Source organism: Dendrobium catenatum, unplaced genomic scaffold, assembly GCF_001605985.2.
Source record: "Dendrobium catenatum unplaced genomic scaffold, ASM160598v2 original_scaffold_185271, whole genome shotgun sequence".
NCBI classification, from domain to species: Eukaryota; Viridiplantae; Streptophyta; class Magnoliopsida; order Asparagales; family Orchidaceae; genus Dendrobium; species Dendrobium catenatum.
The window spans coordinates 738,391-757,787 of NW_021503689.1; the positions used below are offsets into that span (position 1 = coordinate 738,391).

Below are 19,397 nucleotides of genomic sequence, written 5' to 3' on the forward strand. Positions count from 1 at the left end.
GGTTGACTAGGGTAGATGTGTTAGTGGTAGGATTACTCAATGAAGGTGTTGAATTGGGCTGATAGGGCCTAGGTTGGGAGATGGCTCAATCCTCAGTGGTTTTGACCTCTTTGGGTTAGCCCAATTCCTAACCTAAGTTGACCCTAGGGTTGGGTCAACTAGGGAAGGTGTGTTGGGTCATAGTGAACCCAATGCCACTATTAGCTTTATTCAATTTGGCTTGAGTAGAGGTTTTTCTAATGGGAGATCCCTCTTTGGACACTTTGATCAAGACAAATGGCTAACCCAAGTGAGCATAAGGCTTGAGTCTTAAAGAGGGTTCTCTTAAGGACTCAATGAATCATTCCATGAGTTTGACTGAGTTTGGAAAAGCCTTAGTTAAAAGGTTTGAAAGGGGTAGTAGTGTATGGGAGATTTGGTCAAGCTTGGTTGGCTTGGTCAACCAAGTTGACCTAGGCTAAAGGGTTAGTTCCATTGAGTAAAATTTGATCTTATGAACTCAATGGAAGTGGTCTCAAGATAAGAAGAGCTCATTTAGTTTGAAATGACCATTTGAATCCTTAAGGGACCTTTTTGGTCAACCCTATTGACTTGGTCACCCATGTCAAACCAAAACTTGAGCATGGGTCCAATGGATCTCAAATTATATTTGGGATTCATTGAATGAGATTTCAAAGATTTAAGAGGTTGAACCATGTTGAGTTTTTGCCAAAAGTCCAAAAATTCCCTCAAAAGGCATTTTGGTCATTTTGACCTCTAGTCAACTCTAGATCAAACTAGATCCAAAAAATATAATTTTTTGGTCACATACCTTAACAAAGGTTATGGGTATGGTTAAAGGCCTTGGGATAGGTCCCAAGGTTAAAATTAACAAGTAGATATGTCTAGTGGCATAAGCCCTAAATATTTAAAAGTTTTGTAGCCTTTGTAAATAGATTTAGTTTAAGGGGTTAAAGATCTTAGAATAAGCTCAAATTTGAAGGGTTGTCTCTAGAGACATGTTTGATCAATATGCATATGACAGATCATGAATCAAATATCATTTGATCGTGTTTCCAGGTGATAGAAAATTCACCCATAATAGGCTTTAGGACTTAGGCTTTTGGCCTTGGATTTGGACATAGGAATTTTGATTTTGATATAGATTTTGGTCTTGGTTGGCTGAGTTTGAGTTGTTGATACCAATCACAATCAAATGGATGATTATATTAGTCTGAGTGTGATTGATGTTTGATTGAAGGTTGACTTAGGATATGGAATTGAGGATTGAGCAGGGATTTGGATGAGGATTTGATCAGGAATCTGGGCTTGAATTTGGATGAGACCTATATGACTGACATGGAAAACTATCATCCCTTATATCACCAAAGGGAGATTTGGATTGGTCCTCATGACCTCATACAAAAAGGAGGTCAACAAGCACTGATCGCCACCATCGAACCTTTGTTGCTAGTCCGTCATCGTAGGACTATTGTCACTCGACCATAGTTGCCGGACCATCGCCATCTTCTGAACACCAACATGATTGCCAATATTAGAATGCAACTACTTGCTCCATTGTCTGACTGTCCCCACTCAAGCACTGTCGTAGGCCAATCGACACCCAACCAAAGTTATCGAACCACTGCCATTGTCAAACAATCAACATTGGACTACTACTACTCAACTACCATTATCAGACCACTATTACTCAACCGTCGTTATTGAGTCGCCGTCGACCATCCACCATTAGATTGTTACCATTTGAATGCTTCCACCCAATCACTATTATTAGATCATCTCCTCTTGACCAACATTGTCGGAGCACTATCACTCAACCTTGATCGTCTAAATGCCTTTCATGCTATAAAGGCTTGTGGCATTTTCAACATACTCCCATAATCTTGTTGCTTTCAAATTAGGGGATCAACCACCTTTCATAACCAATGCTCATATAGTGAAATCATTTCAACTGGTCTAGTCTTAGTTGTTGTTTTTTTTTTGTTATTTTCCACGTAAAAAATTTAGGATCGCTCTACTCTTTTCATGTATTTATTTGTATGTTGGATATTCATATATAGTTAGAAATTTGGACACATAACTCCATCATTATAAATTTTCTAGTTCATAATAATAATAATAATAATAATTGTTATTATGAAATATATTGTCAAAGCCCACGTTGAATTGGGATTCAATTTCAAACTATTGATACTAAATTCTGATATTTTTATCAACTAAGGGCCAATTTGTAGGAGCTCTTTTATTATTATTATTTTTAATTATAATAATATCATTAGATATTAATTTTTTGCTATTTTTCATAAATTTATGTGATAAGAAGCATTAATTTTTACCTCTATTAGATTGTGATAACTATAAAAAAATATTATTCAAATTTTTCAAAAGAAAAAATTTATGATACCTCACACGTCATCGAAAATTGTTTTGATCGAGCATGAATCTCGAGGCATATTCAAGTCGTAAACTTTCAAAATTAAATTTGGGATTATATGAATTCCAATTTCAGCAAACTTATAGTCAAACTGAACATCTCAAAGAGACGAACCTAACGATACCAAAATCGATTAAACCCAAGCCCAAATGGGTCTGAATCGGGGGCCCAAACCGCATTCTTTGGATGACAAAATGACATCCAAATATGGCATTCTTATATTCAAATCGAGTGGATCGACGAGATGAATCCAACTAGCATAAGATAGCTAAATTCTGACATTGTTAAGGCAATTGAATAGCTGAAAAACTCTATATGATCGGGGGAATCAATACGAGCCATTCAGTGGATCTTCTCTATATTTATGGGGTGTGCCACTCATGAAAATCTATAAACAGACCCCCACCCTCTATATGAGGATGGGGAGGGGGCTAGAGATTGGAGAGAGAGAGATTGGAAAGAGCTCTGAAGCCTCAAGAGTTCCAATACCACCGCCCGGCCGTCGACCGCCATAGGACTTCAACTAGGTTGCTGACCGCCGCAAAAACTTTAGCCCGACCATCGATAGACTTCCACATGGCCGCAGACTGTTGCCGGACTTCAACCCGATAGTTGTCGGACCACCGCCCAGTCGCCAACTGCCGCCAGACTTCAGTTTGATTGCTGTCAGAACACTACCTGGATGCCGATCGCCGCCGGACTTCCACCCGACCGCCTACCCACTACAGGAAAAATGCCCAATACCGGCGGTTCTAACCGGATTTTGGCGTTTTTCCTGTAGGTGTAGGTACTGCCACCGGACTTCAGCCCGACCATCGTCAGACTACCGTCATGCCGCCGACTGCCGCCAGACTTCAACCCAATAGTTGTTAAACCATCGCCCGGCCACCGACAACCACCATACTTCCACCCAGTCGCTGACTGCTATTAGACTTCGGTCCGATCATCGTCAGACCACTGCCTGGACGCCGACACCGCCAGACTTCCACCCGGCAGCTGATCGTTATCGAACTTCGGTCCGACCACCGAAATCCATCGGACTCCAGCTCTGTTGTCATGGGACCACCACCCATACACCGACCGCCCCAGATTTCCACCCGGCCGCCTACCACTGTCGGACTTCTGACCGATCATCGTCAGACTACCGCCTGGTCACTGACCCCTGCTGGACTTCAACCCTACTTTTGTCAGACCACCGCTCAGTCGCTGACTGTCGCCAGACTTTAACACCAAAGTTCCACCAGACCACCACCCAATGCTTGAGTTCCGCCGGACCACCCCCTGATGCTAGAGTTCCGCCAGACCACCGAATAATGCCTGAACTTCCCCCAGACCATCGCCTTAAGACAACGATCTTTCTGATCCATGTGTCCTGCCTACTATGGTCCTTCCGACCTCCATCGCCTGTAATGATCCTTCCGACCTTCATCACTGACTATGGTCCTTTTGACCTCGCTCGCCAGACAATGATCATTCTGACATCCATCATTAGACAACGGTCTTTCTGACCCCTATCTCCTACCGACTACGACCCTTCTAACCTTCGTCGCCTACTAAAGTCTTTTTGACCTCCATAACAAGACAACAGTCTTCTGACTCCTATCTCCCGCCGACTATAGTCCTTGTGACCTTCATCGCCTACCACTGTCCTTCCGACCTCCATTTATAGAGAACAGTCTTTTCTGACCCATGTAACCTGCCGACAACGGTCCTTCCGACCTTCGTCGCCTATAACGGTCCTTCGATCCTCCTTCACCAAACAACTATCTTTCTGACCCATGTTTCCTACCGACTACAATCCTTCCGACCCTTGTCGCCTACTACGGTCCTTCCGACCTCCATTGGTAGTCAATGGTCTCCTACCTCTTATCGACTACAGTCCTTCCGACCTCTATCGCCCACTACGGTGCTTCTGACCTCCATCGCCAGACAACGATATTTCTTGCCGCTGTCTCCTGTTGACTACAGTCCTTCTGACCTCCATCGCTAAACAACGGTCTCTCTGACTTCTGCCGACTATGGTCCTTCTGACCCCCGTCGCTTACTACGATCCTTCTGATCTACATCGCTAGATAATGGTCTTTTTGGCCTCTGTCTCATGCCGACAACTGTCCTTCCGACCACTGTCAACATACTATGATCTTTTCGACCTCTGTCGCCCACAGAGTATGATTTTGCCAACTAAACAGACATTTCAAGATATTCGTACAAAGTTAAGACATTAAATTTTATATTTCTCTACTGCTGCAAATATTCTAGGATGCAATAATACCTTCATCAATTGCAAGAAAATATAGTTTTACGATAATAATTCTATATCTATTTATGCAAATAGATGTAGTCGACTCAAATGGTCTCCAAGAGTCCCTTTGGGTGGCTTTTTTAATGCTCATTTTATTTATGAAATAAAATGCTCAAAGTCTCAAAGATACTCAAGTAAACAGTAAGCAACATTTATGTATAAAATTTTGGTCAACGTTTGACATGATATCAATTGAAAGGTTTCTAAAAAATAAAATAATATTTCACTATGATTAAAAAAAAGTATTTTTCAATTTGGGGTGGCTAGAGCTGCTACAACTGAAGCCTAAATCTTTTTAAGCTGTTATTATCAATTTAATTTCTAATGTCGGGCAACACTATTATTGCAATTGCAATTTCATTTTCAATTTCAATTTCAATTTCATTTCAAATGGCTACTCTATTATTGCAGATTAGTTATAAAAAAAATAAAATAAATCGTTCACGAAATGGCATTGATTTTAGGCGGCACCTACAGTGTATTGATTGTTAAAACTATTTACTGTAATTTGTATCGTAAGACAGTACCTTTTGTTGTCCCACCAAAAATACGTTCCTGAACCGCCTAAATGGATCATCGTGGGCTGTGGCCATGGGAAGTCGAAGAGCATCGCCGACGAGCTCTGTTATCTGAAAGATAAAAGTGAGAGAATGTTTCAAGGTACTATTTAATGGCGCAATGGCCAATGAGCTGCTTTATTCTTTTTTTTTTTTTCTTCTCTTTTCCAATTTCCAACTTTTTTAATGGCGCTAACTTTTTTTTGGGGGGAAAATTAGGGAACAAGACGCTAACTTACCAAGCAATGCAGATGCAGGGGGGCAGCGAATGCCTCTGCAGGCCGCGTCTATTGCTGAGGCATTGGAATTGCTGCTTTCGTCAACAGCATCGGCGAGAGCTCTGATTGGAAGGGGATGGGGCTGGATGAGGTCGTTGTTGGTGGTGCCGGTGGTGAGGGTGGCGGTTCTGCTCTGCCTAGTGATGTCGGTCATGATGCTCGTCGAGAAGCTATCAATGGGCGTCATCAGCCTCTTTGTCAAACTAGCCCGCCGCAGCCCCGATCGCGTCCACCGATGGCAACCCCTCACCCTCGTCTCAGCCACCGATGAAGAAATGGGAATGGAAAACGGGAACCATCAGCAGCAGTCCTCTTTTTTCCCGATGGTGCTTGTTCAGATCCCCATGTACAACGAAAAAGAGGTTCCCCATTCTAAGTCCTTCCACTCATTTCCATTCCCAGCCCACTTCCAGGATTCGTTGGATTCTTCAGGCTTTAGACCATCTGAACTAGTGACTTTACTCCCTTGAATGGAATTCCGTTGAATCCGTTTCTTCTGATCTGAAATTGCCGAATGTCAGGTGTACCAGAAATCAATCGGAGCCGCGTGTGATCTCGAATGGCCCTCCGATCGAATTATCATTCAAATTCTCGATGATTCCACGGATCCTTTCATTAAGGTCCAACTTCTCCTTTTATTCGCTATCAATTTGCTTTCGTATTTTCGTTTTTTTGTGGGAATCTGTTTTGTCATTTTTATTAGTAAATTTTTGTGAAAATAAAATGCCCTTTAGTTAATAACAGGGACGGGGATTCCTATGATTTATGAAACCAACTTTTTATTTAGGAAGTTTTGGCTTTAGCGAAAAATATAATAAACTGCGTCATTCGTTTGTTTTCTTATAAAAATATGTTTGAAAGATCATTTAATACTAAAATACTTTCGTTTTTAACTGCATAGTATTTATTTGAAGTTCCTCTCAAATGTCATAGGTTCTCACAAGATTTAAATAAAGTTTGATCAAGGTTGGAATCATATTTGAGCAAAATTTGAACATTGTATTCTTATTTGAAGATAGGTTCAAACAAGGCCCAAATAGGATTTGAATAAGTCTCTAAAAAGGTTTGAACATTGTTCGAGTAGGTTTATCAAGGATATATACAATATAGTGTATTTTGACAACTTAAATAGAGCAGAATATAAACCTATACAACATAGTGTAATTAAAATATGTATAATACAATATATTATAGATACAACAAAATGTAATCAACCATAGCACGTCACAATAAATAGTGCATAATGCAAGGTTAATACAACATAGTGCAATTAAAATAGATAAAATGTAAGAATCCATGAAACATAATAATGGCGAGCATATTATATCATTGTGCAACCAATTTTTGACATTACTTCTAAGCATTATATTATGTCAAAGCAATTACAATATTCTTACAATAATGAGAAGAGTAAAGTACAGATTGTTATGAAGGCAAGAGTTACTTGACCTAAAAGTAACTCTATTATGACCTATTGCTCCACATCAACCACACCTATGTTGCATCGCATCCTTCTCATCTTTTAAAAGCCTTCTATATTTTTTTATGATCATTCTTAGGCTTCACCAATAGAGTTATTTCATCTGAAATCTCTTATGGATATTTATTTTTGATTGGATATAAATTTTTAGTATATGCAGCTAATGGTGCTTCTTGTGTATAGAAATTTAAACATAAGTTATAAAAACTGACACTCTAGCCCTGAGTTGTAGCCAATAGATGTTCACACATGACCTATAACATCAAACTTTCTTAATGTTCATATCACCTCCTGCAAAGCAATATCATTATCATGGTCATTGTTAAGGACATATTCAAATTGACTAATAAGATAGATTAGCAAACTTTGTGCTTTATATAAGAGCTTCCTCAATGCTGCACGGTTTTTCTTTTTGAAATTATTTTTTTATTCAATGTGATGTTATGTCTATTAAATAGTCATTTTATATTGTCTGCCTAAAAAATTTCAATAATGTAGTCACTTGAGGGCTTTGAGAGAGCTTAATTTTTTGAGTTGTATTTTTATAAGAGAGATAAGATTACAGATAAGACTCTACCCAGATATTTTCGTTTTATGATAATTTTATGATTTAGTTCCAAGTTTTTCATATACGCGAGTCCCTATTGTTAAATACTCATCTCGATGATGAGAGAGAACTTTAGATTAAGGTCTGTCATTAGATAGGGTCTTAATGTATAGTAGTAGCAATTTTAATTTTAATTTGAGGGAAATTTATTGGCGTTAGCTTAAAGTTGATGGTGAAAGGGGGGATGATGACGAAGCATATTAAAATCTCATAATTTTATAGTCTCAAATTATTATGGACCCTAGCCTAATTAATTAGCAGAGGCAGTCTACCCAACCTGATTGAGTGATCCTTGTCAGGAGTCATGAGTTGCATTATCTAATAAGACTTTATAGATATATGGTGGATGTTTATTTAAGAGGATGAATTTAAGTAGACCTTATTTGACAAAAGATTTTTATGCTCTATTAAATGTATTTTATGATTCACTAATCAAGGGTTTTAAGTTATTAGGGAGCTTACGAGCCCTATCCTTGACAATAATTTAATGATGCCATTTTTCTATGAAATCACTCTATTAGAGAGTTACAATTATAAAAATTTACTTGTAGTGGTAAAATCACCAATTAGAGGTCATGTGCCACTTCTACACTAGCAAGAGATCGTTTGAGAGTAAACATAACGATATGTTTAACAAGATATTGACTCTTTATGATGAGAGTTTAGTATTAAATTTATCACCCTCGACAAATGATTGTTGAGGATGGATGATTATTACTTTAAGTTTTTTGGTGATAAATTTTCTCGTGCATTTTAATATTTTATAATTTTTTTTGAGATTTTTATATTTTTGTAGAAATTTAGGCCACACAATAATATTTTGGATGAGATTTGATTTCAAACACGACAATTATTAATATTTTGAATGCTTTCATTTTGCTGCTTAAATCTTGTCCACTCTACTTGCATGCTAGGAAAGGATCAAATTTGTAAATTAGCTTTATGAGTTACTATATAGTCAGGGTGACTTGGGAGTTTGCATTTTAAATTGAGTTTCTTTCATAAGAGGCTTCAAAGGCCTATTATGAACATAAAATAAAATATCTTTATGAATTTTTGCAGAGCCTTTACTTCTTAGTCCATAATAATGTATTGAACCGCAAGTGCAAAGTTTAGATCACTTTTTTTTAAACAAGTTATATCGAGTAAAGTCCCAATGAGGTGGAGGTGTGGGATTTACAACCATATCCTATAGAAAAGGTGGCTTGCTTGAGAGCATCATTCATTTATATTGATAAATTTAATTTTGAAAGAGAGAATTTTATGAAGCCTTAAAATAATTGGCCACTTTTTGGAAACAATTGCATGATTCTTGGAACAAAGTAAATTGGTGTTAAATTATTTTTGGTTCATGCAACATTCTTATATGTAAAGTTCGAGCATTTAGCACATTCTTTGGAGCACGGACAAATGTGTTTATTTTAATAATTTGAAATTCTCTCTTAGATAACATGCATGATTTTTTGTGCGTTGCATAGTGCATTTTCATAACTCATTATATAGTTGCATGTTCTGTTATGCATTCACATAATGTACTTGTGCTTATTTTGATGCATTTGAATAGTACACTTTTGTGATTAATGATACACTGAACTCTTTTTAATATATTTTCTCTATGCAGCTGCACATTCTTTGACAGCTTTGTATGATACATGGCATTCTATTAGAATAATGACATGTTTCCTGAAGTAATTACACATTTCATGATATTTGCATACTTTTTGAGATAATTGCATGCTTATCGAGGCAATTGTATGCTTCTCGAGGCAATTGTTTGCTATTCGAGGTAGTGCACATTTCTCTAGTTGTTGCATATTTTTCAGAGCATTTTTATCTATCGTGAGTCAGCTACACACTTTTGAATTTAAAAGTTATGTTGTAATGTGTGAACTATTTAAAAATATCAAGATTTTGATTATTTTTGCGAACATATGTTATTGAAATACTTGTTATTGAAATTTTGAAGAACATTTTCTATTTTGTTTGTGTGTATTGTTAAGAGTTAGAATGTTATTACATATTTAAAAAATATCATGATTTTTGTCTTTATATGTTTGTATCTTTGTGTGGCGGCACTCTGAAATAAATCTCTTCGCCTATAAATAGAAGGGGTTCATTGTTTATTATCATATTTTATGTTCAATTCGTAAAGTTCTTGAGAGTTTTTATGTTCAGGAGAGTTCTAAAGATAGTGAGAAAGATTTGTTTGGGCCAATAGGTGATCTACTTCAAGTATGTCCCATTTAAGTACTGTTAGGGCTTATTTTATGTTATTTTTTGATATAGCTTATATGATGTTTTAAGGATGTTTGGAATTATTCTTTTTATGCATTTTACTCGCTAATTCAATTGTGTTAGTGTTCAAGTAGGTTTTATCACTTATACACTATAAATTCATTCATAGTTCTTTTTGGCAACCTCGTGTATGGTTTGGGATGTTAGTACTTCCCACTTCGCTTGAAAAAATGTGCATGATCATTGTTGTGATACATTGTTATAAGCAGGTCTTCTAATTCATTGCACTTAAAAAAACGTACATTGGCATTCATCATTTGCATGAAAGAATGTACATAATTTCCCCCACCTCAATGGAAGTGCGTACGAGCCCTTAATTTACAAAATTTTCCATTGCATTAGAATAGTACTAACGTGTATGTAATTTTGAGGTTGCAGGTTGTACCTTGCGCGATGCGAGCAATGACAAGAGGCCATGAGATTGCGGCAAGGTTAGAAAATGAATAAACGTTGAATTCTGCAAGCAAATCCACCACGCAAGCGTTGTTACAGATTTTATTGACTATTCTAAATGATCTGCACTTCTAGCATGTAATTTCCCGGACGAATCCACACCATTACTGAGTGACTAACTTTAATAGATTTAAATTGTCGTTTAGAATCAGCATAAAGTTTATACTTATTATTGCTCTATTCAGTTAGGCGTAGATGTAATGTAAATGTAGATGTAATGTAAATGCGACATGTGCTATGTGAATTCATATGTTTCAAGACTCAACAAGATGAACATGAGGTGGTGCAAGAGACTTGATAGACAAGATGAATGTTATATGGATTCACATGCAAATTTTAAACAAAGAAAACTTCAGAAGACAACAGACTATAAAACATACACAACAACATACTAACTCACACGAACACATAGCTAGAAAAGTGGACAAGTCACAAAAAAAGAGGGGTTTTAAAGTGTTCGGTCTAAGGGAACTGGGGTAGGGGGAGAATGAAAACACTCTTAGCTACCAGGGCACTTCTATAGGTGGTTTCAGTTATGGTCGACAGCAGTCTCCTAGTGGGGGTAGTGTCATCTAATAAATTCATCCAACTAGGATAGAAGTGGTCCTTATCCTGATAGGACGAGGCTATAACGGGCAAAATGTATGAATCAGGAATGACATACTCGGCCAAATATAAATCCAATTGAGCAGCTCTAAAGTTAGACTCTAATGAAACAAGAGGGGGCTCATTGCTCAAATCAGGCTAAAAAACTTTCAGACTCAAAGTACTGTTTTCTGAAAGAGACTTAGGTTTGGTTGCAACCCTAAGACCCATGGGTTCCGTTTCACTTAAATCAGGTGATAAATTCGATTGACTTACTTCTAACTCGAGATTATTTAAGTCGCCATCAGAATTATCCAGAATTAAATTAGAATTATCCAAAATTAAATCAGAATCATCAGAATTATTTGGAGTCATCTCAATAGGTGTTACAACTAAATCAGGATCTTCCAAATTTAATTCCACAGGGTTCAAGGTCAGATCAGTGTCGTTCGAGATCAAATTAATATCTTCCCGGCAGACCTTATCCAAAGGGATATCCATTATGAGATTAGGATCAGGATGGGCTAAGATATCAAGGTTTGAGGATTCTAGATCTCCTAAATTAGGATTTACATCACGTAGGGAGTCTAATGTAATCACTTCAATCTCATCCTCAAAGAATGCTTCATTATCATTGATATCATTAGCATCCACGAAATGGATGCACTCAGCTTCAGGTTCAGGAGACCTTTTTCTTTTAAAGCATTTCTCTATTAAAATTACGCTTGCAGGGTCAAGGATTGAGGAGACTAAAGGTTGACTGGGATGGCTAGTAGTAGGTCCAAGTGGGGAGTCATAAGAGATTGGTCCAACAGAAGACCCACTAGAGGATCGGCCATCAAGGTTAGGTGAAGACCTATAGGGTGGGGCAGCAAACCGGATGTTACTAATGGGTGGGTGGTCTTGACCATAGTAAGGTCCACGGGTTGTCCCAACAAAAGAGGTAAGGTGATGCCCTAGATGACTGCCACTAGTAGAGGGTCGGTATTTCAAATTAAGTTCTCGTCTCATGTCTTTCCAAGTAAGGTACTCACCGCGAGACTCTTTATGATCTTCCAATTTTATCCAAAATTGAAGAGCTCGACCTTTAAGGTGAGACTTAGCGATGCTAATCTGGTGGCACTCAAGGATCTAAACCCTAAACCCTAAACCCTAAACCCTAAAACCCTAAACCCTAAACCCTAAACCCTAAACCCTCCAAGATGATGTGATACAATCCATGCAAAGATGAATTTCATAATGAATTTGTACGCTTAATTTTGAGAGCACAATAATAAGCAAGATCTTATGCGTAATTGAACGGTAAGATAAATATTAAGTGGCACTTAGCTTAGGTTAAATCACATGAATAAAAGTTAAGTTCAAAAAGATAGCCAATTTAATTCGATATTGCCTACATGGATCGTTCCAGCAATAAATTCCAATACTAACAATAAGATTAGGATATGAAAGATCCCTCACACAACTCTTCTAATTACTAGGCTTTAGCGGAGAAGCGTCAACTTGGTCGTCATGATTTACTATACCACAATTGAGAAGCACTACGAAGGTAAAAGAGTCGGGGAAAGAGTTTACCCAAATACGAGAGATTACGAAGCTTCCGGTTTGATCACAAGGCACTGGATGACGAGTAATCAGCACATCAAGGCTTGGACACGGTTTGGGGAAGAAGTGGGCAGCAATACAAGGTTTGGGGAACCTTCTGGACGGCAATCAGAGACCCTCTGAACAGCAAGACAGCCGTAGGAACTCTGCTAGGATGGCTGGACAGCAACTACAGATGTTTGGGTGGTCACTAGGAAAGCTTAGCCAATAATTTTGAACCCTTGAAAACTTCGGACAACAACCTTTGAGGTTAGAAATGTCTTGGACAGCACGTGAGGGATTTTTGGTCAGCAAACAGGAGCAGGTTCGGGCAGCACTATGGCTGGTTGGAACTTCCCGGACAGCAATTTCCACTTGGAAAATTCCGTCAAGTTTGCTCTTGATTTCTAATTCATTTCACCATCATACTTCCTAAATTAGCTCATATCTTATTTTGAAAAATTATTCTTCTGAATTCAAATTCAATGATCTTTGAGATAATAATTAAATTTCAATTCAGGAATAACCTCAACATCTATTTTAAGAAAATGTTATCAATCCATATATAAATCTGAAATTTATATTCAGATTTAACATCTCCAATCTCCCATTTTTTATTCCCTCCATTATTGTAGCGCCCAACTTATTCTTTTCTCATCTAATTAATGAGGTCCATTAATGCCTCCCAAATATAAGCCATCCATCCACCAAATTACTCTCACCTCTAATGGCTAAATTAATTCAACATTTGAATTTGATTCTCCCATAGCTTATTTCAAATATTCAAAATTTTGAAACTTGAACTTCCTCCAAAAAAAGCCGGTTTGCTCGTCCAACATAAACCGTGCCCACTCCTTCCGTAGTCGGCCTATTAGCTCCACCTACCACCTACGACCGTTTTCGTTCCTGGCATCAGTTTGGTATCCAGTAGCATGGTTGCCGGGGTGCGAACTCGACGAAGATCGAGCTCTTCCACCCTGGGAGAATGAATGCCGGACATTCGATGGTGACATGTAATCAAAGCACAGAGACAAAAGATTGTCATGCGTCGAATGATCCCTTTATTTTGTCTTAGTTTATTAATTGTATTTTTTATTTAAATTATATATTTTTCATTTTTACCCTTATTAAGGGTCTTGTCTTATGTAAGAGCCCAAGAGCAAATTTGTCTTTATTTTCTTTTAAAGCCTTATATGCCTATAGAAGTTCATTGACTCTTCGTGATGAGACAATGACAGTGGATTATTAAAAAAATTGGTGTTCTTTTTGAGAGACTTGGGTTAGGATTCCTAGTAGGGCGACGGGGATCAGAGTTACACCAACTTTGCAGGATGGGTCTAGGCTCGTGGCTTGAAGTTCCCTGGTGGCAAGGGCAACGCTATACCCATCAGTCTTTGGAAGAGTTCAAGCTCGCCGATCGGTGTTATCTCTTTTTTCTGTTGTTGTTGTTTTTCCTTATTTCCCTAAACCACCAACCCTTCTTTCCCCCACCTCCACCGTAGACCACTCCCCACCAACCCAGTTCGGCCAAGAGTTTTTTCCCCCACTCAATCGGCCAGGCTTACAACCCCTCAAAACCCAGCCCATCGTGGCCATGTTTCCCCTACACAGCCCACCTGGTCGCGGGTCCAACCCAAGATGCTCTTGTTTAATTTCCAATTCATTTCACCATCATTACTTTCCTAAGTGGCTCATATCTTATCAATTGGGAAATTGAATTTTTAATTCTTTCTGAAATAAACCTACATTCTTTTTAGGAAAATACGATTCCATTCTAATTACTATATAAATATAATATTATTCGCAAATATAGATCTACGTCCTCGCAATGAGTTTCAATCTGTACCGCAGCTCGCGTGCATCCTTCTTCACCACTATCTAAGTGAGTTGTGGTACGCCATATTCTCTCGTATTCCCTCACGTTGATTTAGGGGACCACGACCCTCTATGGCAACATCTCCATTCCTAGTTTCACTCAATCTAAATAAGTGCAATTTTGACTCCCATTTAATGGCTAGCTCGCGCACATTAAGTATAATTAAGCTCCTCCTCGCGCCTCATTTATTTTTCGATCGTATTCTCATTTCGTATAACATTTCTTTCTAGTTCTACTCTGTCTCCGATTTATGGATTCCTCTAGGCTCTGATAGATTTCAAAGTTGCAAAAAAGTCTGTACACTTTGAAGCGTGTCGCCTCAAGCATTAATCGCTCATCTCGATTAGAACTAGAATACTCTCTCACGTAGTCCAACTCGCTGCCTCGCATTAGAGCATATTGCCCTCTATTGGACACATCGCTTATTTTTCTCTCGAACCAGATTCTTGATGCTCTACTCGAGGGCAAAGTGCCTTAAGCTAGCCATCTCTCCATCCCCCTCCACTCACACCGGTCTCGGTTCTTGAAGTCACTTATACATGGTCTTCTCCTATCATATGCACTTTTGATTAGGACCTCGAATGATAAAATTAAGGTCACAATCAGTAGTCTTTCTCACTTGTGCAAACGTGTGAATATGGATAGTGAGATTATAATGGAAGCCTCCTCTAAATACTCTTAGAATCTCTTTAATTGTATAGTGAGAATGAAATTGCAAAATGTGTCACAATTAATTTGATATTGAAATTTTGAAATTATGGCACCTCATTCTACACATGGAGTATTATAGAAAATGCAATGAACTTAATTGATTGGCTAGACTCAATTGACCACTGTGGTAGAGTGTGAAGGATTGGCATGCTTCCATTAGGCCCGCTCACGATCGAGGGTTCAGATTTTAGCTCGGACTCTTTCTAGTAAGGATATGTAGTGGTCATTTTGCTTCTTTGGCCCCTAGGATTAGATCAGAAGCGTGGTATGTGGGAGGTGCGGACGCACTCATAAGGTCGGCGCGCACAGATAGTTATATATGATACGATCACCGTGCGCTGATAGTACTGGTATAAAGATGATGGCAACATAGCATCGCCTTAACTCGGGCGTGTCCCAAGCTGAAGTGTGGTGTCGAAAGAAGGATAGGAAAAAGAAAATCACTCGAATACAAGTTTTCGCTGGTAAGGGAGTTGAGCCCCTATTCGACTAGTGGGCTTTAGGCACGAAGAGGTAGAGGTGTAATGGGATTGTATACTTATTACGACCTCTAAGCTATAGGGAGACTCAACATATATCACCTACACCAAGAAAAGAGCGAACTACATGCGCAAAAAATATAAATATCGTCACGCATGCAAATAATAGAGGACAAGAACTCACTAGCGCGGATTGAGATAGTGATAATCTCTGTTCTAATACATCGATATGTCCATTACGTCTCCCTCTTATAAGAGAGAGGAGGGCATCTATAACTCAGACGCTATCTCAGCCATCTATAAATATGAAGGATAACTAAATCCCATAAGTGTTAGCCACTCCTCATGAGCTACAGTAGGGAAGCTCTCCAACTCTACTAATCACAACAACCATGATAACGTGTGTGCACAACATATACTTGGCCAAGAGTGCATCGCGCTCAAGAGAGGTACGCATCATGGGTCTCTCTCTATTGGACAGACCACATAAATCTCATTTGAGATTAAATTATTATATTATGATGAACTTAAGACGTGCGCGAGGACAGAAGTCGCCTCTATGTACTCAGATATGGTGAGCCCTGAGGTGCGCATCAAGTGATGTCGTCGCATAGATGCAATACCGTGGGAAGAAATACCTCTCTCCCATGATCTCTTCGTGTAGGTCGTCTTCACTCACCCACGCCTCTCCATCAACACAGTGTGCGTCCTCTTATAGTGTTGGTGCTTTTCCAATCTCCACAACATACACTCAAACGAGCTATTGCCATTTTTCTCTCATTTTCATTACGTGACCTTCGTTTTCAAGCTCTCTCTTTCAAGTTTCCTCGCCATAAGTACGATAGCACCATGTATTTGGGACTTCGCTACACTCGACTAGGATCGTTCTGGATATAGAATATCTATCGTAGTCCTTCCCCATGCCATAGCAAAAATAAAAAAAACCATAAGAAATGATCTCTCAAAAAAAACGAAGAACCAAATTTCTGCTACCTTTTTTTGAGTGCATAAGAACCTCAATTGTTTGTTCCAGAGCATTTATGTGGCGAGATCACAAGGAGGGTATGAGGGTCAAATAGTTCTAAAAAATGTCCATTAAGGGTGTCGCAAAATCTGTAATTTAAAATTATAAGAGAGTGTTCTCATATGTCCTGACCCACAATCTTAGCACCAATTTGTTTCCCATTTTAATGTTAGCCCACGACGAAACGCCGTGCACATACTGCAGTGTTCTACTTGACATCATGCCTTGACGTAATACGAAAATACAGTTAGGCCTATGAATACCAAGCATTTTGTGACCGTTCCTACAGACAAGCGCTCAACTCGGAACGCGCGCGCGCCCAAAGCGCTTGAAGGCACGACGAATAAGATATCTAACCACAACTCGAGCTCACGAGTCGCTCCGAAACCCAGCACAATACACGCTAAGTCCACCTCAATTCGTACAACTCACTTCTTCTCTCTCCTCCTTTCTCTCTCGTGCAATTGTACTCTATCTCGTTCCCCCTCAGATAGAATAAAGATGACGGAAAATTTTACGAATCAAAGGCACAACCCACAACTCTATAGAGCCCTCCACAATGCGATAACACTTCGCTTCTCTCCCCTATCATATCTCGCATATTTTTTATGCTCACTCTGCTGCTAATATTCTTTCGGCATCTCGCTCATGTTCTCTCCAATACTAATCATGGCTTCTTCTTTCTCTTCTTAATCTAAGATTCTCTCTCCTGTGCTCGGCCACTCGCATCTTCTCGTCTATTGTTTCCCTTTGCAATTCTCTGAGAGAATCTGAAGTCGAATGTCTGAACGAATGCGAATATATAATAAACAATCTCGAAGGCGCATCGAATAAAAATGATGGATATATGGCAGTAATTATGAGTGGATCGTAGAGCAGCTACTTCTCGGTAAGATGACGGCTCGCCACCTGGATATTTCAACCGGGTTGTGTCAGTAAACTCTGATCGATGTCTACTCTATATATAAATTTCATGTCTCAGTGTACTCTCCGCTCGATAGTTGACTGTGAATTATTAGCACAGTCTCACTGAGAGACATGTGTGTATTTAAGATATGGCTCTCTACGCGCGCAAGTACCGAGCAATCTGATGTCTTATTTGATGCTTCTACTCACCCAAAACCTCCTCGAATCAGTACGGTCGCATAGTATAATAGCCGCATCACGACATCCTTCGTAGCGCAAACTGGACGCAACTGGATCACTTAGAGTTTGTAATCCCAATGTACTTGAGCTAAGTATGCTAATATTCATTGGTGTCTTGAGATGTGATCGTGACCTGAACCGTTTAGAGTAGCAAAGTTCAGGCGATCGATCTTCTTAGGTAGAAATTTAAATCGAGATAGTGGTGATGGCATAGTCCAGACCCGAGGAGGGTTAATTCGCAATGTACCCGTCAAATCCTGGTAAGACGTCCAGCTGGAGATCAGCAACAGATATCATCTAGTTTCTTCTCCTTAGGAGTTAGGTGTTGTCTGCTCTCTCCCCTCTAGGATTATACTCCCCAGTTTCATTTTCAGTTATATTCCCGTGAATTGTGCTTCTTCTTTATCTAAGGTGTTATGCTTGCTCGTTGATGATTCGATTTTAGTTATCTCTATACTCTATGTCGTGCATAGTATGTTACGCCTCTCCTTCGATTCTCTCTTCCTCCCTTCCTTTACAGTCTCTCACAAATATCAAATTTATAATCTGAGTTTACACCCTATGTAAGGTCGAGACTTGCTTCTTAGCCCTACTCTCGACTCGCTCCATTTCAAGTCTGGCTTCTCCTTAAGGATTAGCCTCTTCTCTTCGTCAGGATCTTCGGAGATTTCCCTCACAGGACTCCGTGTAGAGTGCGCCCATCGTTCTATCGTGAGTGTCCACAACATTTTTAGAGTTCGACATATGCTATAGTTCGGGTGATCTTCCTCTCCCTTCCTTATACTGACTCATCCAGTCTTTTTTGCCTCTAGAGATTATATGTGAATGTGCACATTCCTTCGTGAAATAGTATTCTGACATAGTGGCTATTGAGTCATTCAATTCGCGTGGACTCCTCAATTTAGAGGATATGCTAATATTCACTCCTATCGAAATATATTTTCCTAAATGGGTCAGAGATCCTAATTATCTAACACTCCTTTAGAAATTAAATCCAAATTCAATATTCTAAGGGGTGCATAACTTACCTCCACGTCATCACCACTGGTTCTTCAAATTTCAAAATTCAAATTTAAAATGAGCTCCCGAATTTCCATAATTGCCGCAAGTGCCAAAATGAAAAGAAATTGGATTGAATCCAATTCAAATTTCATGCATGAGGAGTACTAATTCTCACCTAGGTGGCATCCTCCATAATGCGGGAACAATTGATTTATATACACACTAATCTCCCCCTCTCCTCCTCTGCCTGCTGATCCTCTTCCGGTGCCTCCTCATCATACGGTTGGAAAATCCTTTTAGCTTGTTCCAATTGCCATCAATGCCTGTCTCCAAAATTTCCCAAGATTTTTCGATATAAATGAACGCTCCCCTCCTTAATTTGCATTTTCATAATCTGAAATTAATTCAGATTATTGAAATTAAACTCTTGCCTCTACCCTTCTAAGCCGGCCGGCCTTGCTGGGATTAAGTCCAAATTAGAAAATGCCACGTTTTTCGGGCATTGACACATAGTTGGCGGGATTCAAAATTTCATAAGACCTCTTACTCCTAAAAGCGTCGTCAAACGTACAATAGCTGTCCGG

At 39.0% G+C, this 19,397-nt stretch overlaps 1 protein-coding gene across 3 annotated transcripts in view; it reads left to right on the forward strand.

Annotated features, from left to right (window-relative positions):
• Positions 1-5,263: 5,263 nt before the first annotated feature.
• The window catches only part of LOC110108624 (probable glucomannan 4-beta-mannosyltransferase 9), a 72,533-nt gene continuing 58,399 nt past the window's right edge, over positions 5,264-19,397 (forward strand). For 2 of the 3 annotated variants that reach the window (XM_020839341.2, XM_028692376.1), the window contains exons 1-3: positions 5,265-5,396; positions 5,545-5,933; positions 6,093-6,191. In XM_020839341.2, coding sequence (XP_020695000.1) covers positions 5,387-5,396; positions 5,545-5,933; positions 6,093-6,191 — 498 coding nt within the window. In that variant the 5' untranslated portion in view covers positions 5,265-5,386. Of the gene's footprint in view, positions 5,397-5,512; positions 5,934-6,092; positions 6,192-19,397 lie in introns of all 3 variants that reach the window. The other variant, XM_020839343.2, reaches the window with a different exon arrangement.